Raw genomic sequence first — 2,504 nt, 5'->3', positions numbered from 1 at the left:
ATTATCATAGAGTCAGACCAAGATAGGGATCCTTATCCTTGGATAATATGGTATATTTGGAAGGCTCGTAATGATAAACTTTTCAGGGGTATAGAGAGAGATCCTTTGGAGCTAGTTCGACATGCAGAAAGTGAGTGTCAAGCATGGTTTAATGCAAATGAGATGATTGCACCACTAGGTCAGGCCAACAGTAATGAGGTGAAACAAGCCTTAAGTTTGGGTAGTGTTTTCCTGTTAGATGGATCGTGGACAGCTTCTGACAGATTTAGTGGATGTGGATGGGTCTGGATTGACAGCGCGGAAGACGTGCAACTTATGGGAACACGAAATTTCACTTGATGTGAATCAGCACTACACTCGGAGGTAGAAGCACTGCGACGGGCGATGGAGAATATGCTTCAACACTCGCCGTGCCAGAGCTTTGGAATAGACTGCAAAGAGCAAATCACAATGATCAAGGAGCCTCAGGAGTGGCCAAGCTTCGCGACAGAATTGGAGAAGATAGAGACGCTGCGGATTTGTTTCCCGGACTTCAAGATCATCCATGTGCCACGAGCGCGCAACCAATCCTCTGATTTTTTAGCTAAGACTGCAAGAACTTTTCGAAGGGAGTTACTTTTTATTGGTTGTTCTATTCCGGTCTGGTTATCCAGACCACCTCAAGTTTGAGTAATAGAATGGCCGTTTGACGTAAAAAAAAAATACGTATGGAGTACAGAGATGTATATATGGAAAGGGTTATTATGTAAATGGTGTTACCCTAGCTTTAGGTTCCTACGTGAACTATATATTGTAGTTTCCTATCATCTAATAAAAGTACATTCCACATTCTACATGGTATCAGAGCCCAGATCCTAAATACCCTAAACTCCTAATTAAAATTAAAATTAAAATTAACCCTTCCGACCGGGTATAAAGGTCATGATTAACCCTTCTAACCGGGTATAAAGGTTGTGTTAAACTCGCTCGACCGAGTATCAGAGTCGTCGCTCCTAAAAACCTAAAAAAAATTCTTCCAAAATCCTTTTCTCTTACGCTAAACACAAACACCATGACTTCTCCAGCACACTCCGAGATCACAGTCAACTCGCAAACCATTCTTAACATCAATATATCCAATGTTTCTAAACTTTCAGCCACAAATTACCTCATGTGGAGCCTCCAAGTCCATGCTTTGATTGATGGGTATGGCCTCATTGGCCACCTTGATAAATCTTCGGTGATACCATCACCCATGCTCACCATAAACTGTGAAACAACGGTCAATCCAGATCACACAGTCTGGAATCGACAAGATCGGCTGATTTATAGCGCTCTTCTTGGAGCCATCACTCTCCCCATTCAGCCTCTTGTCTCGAAGGCAGAGACTGCTGCTCAAATTTGGGAGACACTTGCCTCCACGTACTCTAAACCCAGTCGTGCGCATATCAAGAATCTGAGGAACCAATTGAAATATTGGAAAAAAGAAAACAACACAATTGATGTCTATGTCCAAGGTATAACGACTAGACTGGATTAGCTAGCTATTCTTGGGAAGCCAATGGATCATGAAGATCAGATCGATGCAATTTTGGATGGATACCTGAGGATTACAAGACGGTGATCGATCAGGTTGAAGGTCGGGAGGTGCCTCCAACGATCACTGAGATTCATGAAAAACTGCTTTATCATGAGGCTAAACTTGCAGCCGCGGGATCTTCCTCGATTCTTCCGGTCTCGGCTAATTGGTGCACCAAAAGAGTCAGCAGGGTCATCACTCAAACAAAAATAAGCACCATGGAACCTTCTACAACACGTCACCGCGACAGAATTTCAACAACAACAACATGAATCAGCAGCAACATAGAGGATCGAGACCTTACCTTGGAAAATGTCAGATCTGTGGTACTCAAGGGCATGGGGCCAAAAGATGTCCTCATCTCCAAAGCTACCAGGCGATAACACAGCATAATTCGTTTACTCCTTGGCAACCGCGTGCAAATGTAGCTGCAGCAACACCATACACTGCCAATAACTGGTTACTTGATAGTGGAGAAACGCATTACATCACCTCGGATTTGCAGAACCTGTCCCTGCATCAGCCATATGATGGAGGTGAGACAGTTATAATTGCCGACAGATCCAACAAGTCCATCACACATACTGGTTCTACTATACTACCTTCTTACACTAAATCTCTTCAATTATATGATGTTTTATGTGTCCCAAACATACATAAGAATCTACTATCAGTGCATGGCTTATGCAATACTAACCAAGTATCTGTTGAATTCTTTCCCTCTTCCTTTCAGGTGAAGGATCTGAGCACGGGGACCCAGTTAATCCAAGGCAAAACTAAGGGAAAGCTATATGAGTGGCCGACTATGAGAACCTCACCTACGGCCATGTCTGCTTCTCCATCACCTAAGGCTACACTATCCTCTTGGCACTCTCGTTTGGGCCATCCTTCTATTTCAATTCTCAATAAAAAAATCTCAAAATTTTCTCTTCCAGTTTCTCAAATT

General features: G+C 43.0%; 1 protein-coding gene across 1 annotated transcript in view; it reads left to right on the top strand.

The window, feature by feature from the left end:
* Positions 1–339, top strand: part of LOC106302788 — a 1,055-nt gene extending 716 nt beyond the window's left edge. Inside the window, exon 2 of the mRNA XM_013739220.1 lies at positions 87–339. Within this exon, the coding sequence (XP_013594674.1) occupies positions 87–339 (253 nt within the window). The remainder of the gene's footprint in view (positions 1–86) is intronic.
* The last annotated feature ends 2,165 nt before the right edge of the window (positions 340–2,504 follow it).

This window comes from Brassica oleracea, chromosome C7 (assembly GCF_000695525.1).
Source record: "Brassica oleracea var. oleracea cultivar TO1000 chromosome C7, BOL, whole genome shotgun sequence".
In the NCBI taxonomy this organism is placed as follows: Eukaryota; Viridiplantae; Streptophyta; class Magnoliopsida; order Brassicales; family Brassicaceae; genus Brassica; species Brassica oleracea.
Note: the sequence above shows the minus strand (reverse complement) of the source record. Positions and strands in the feature narration are given on the sequence as shown.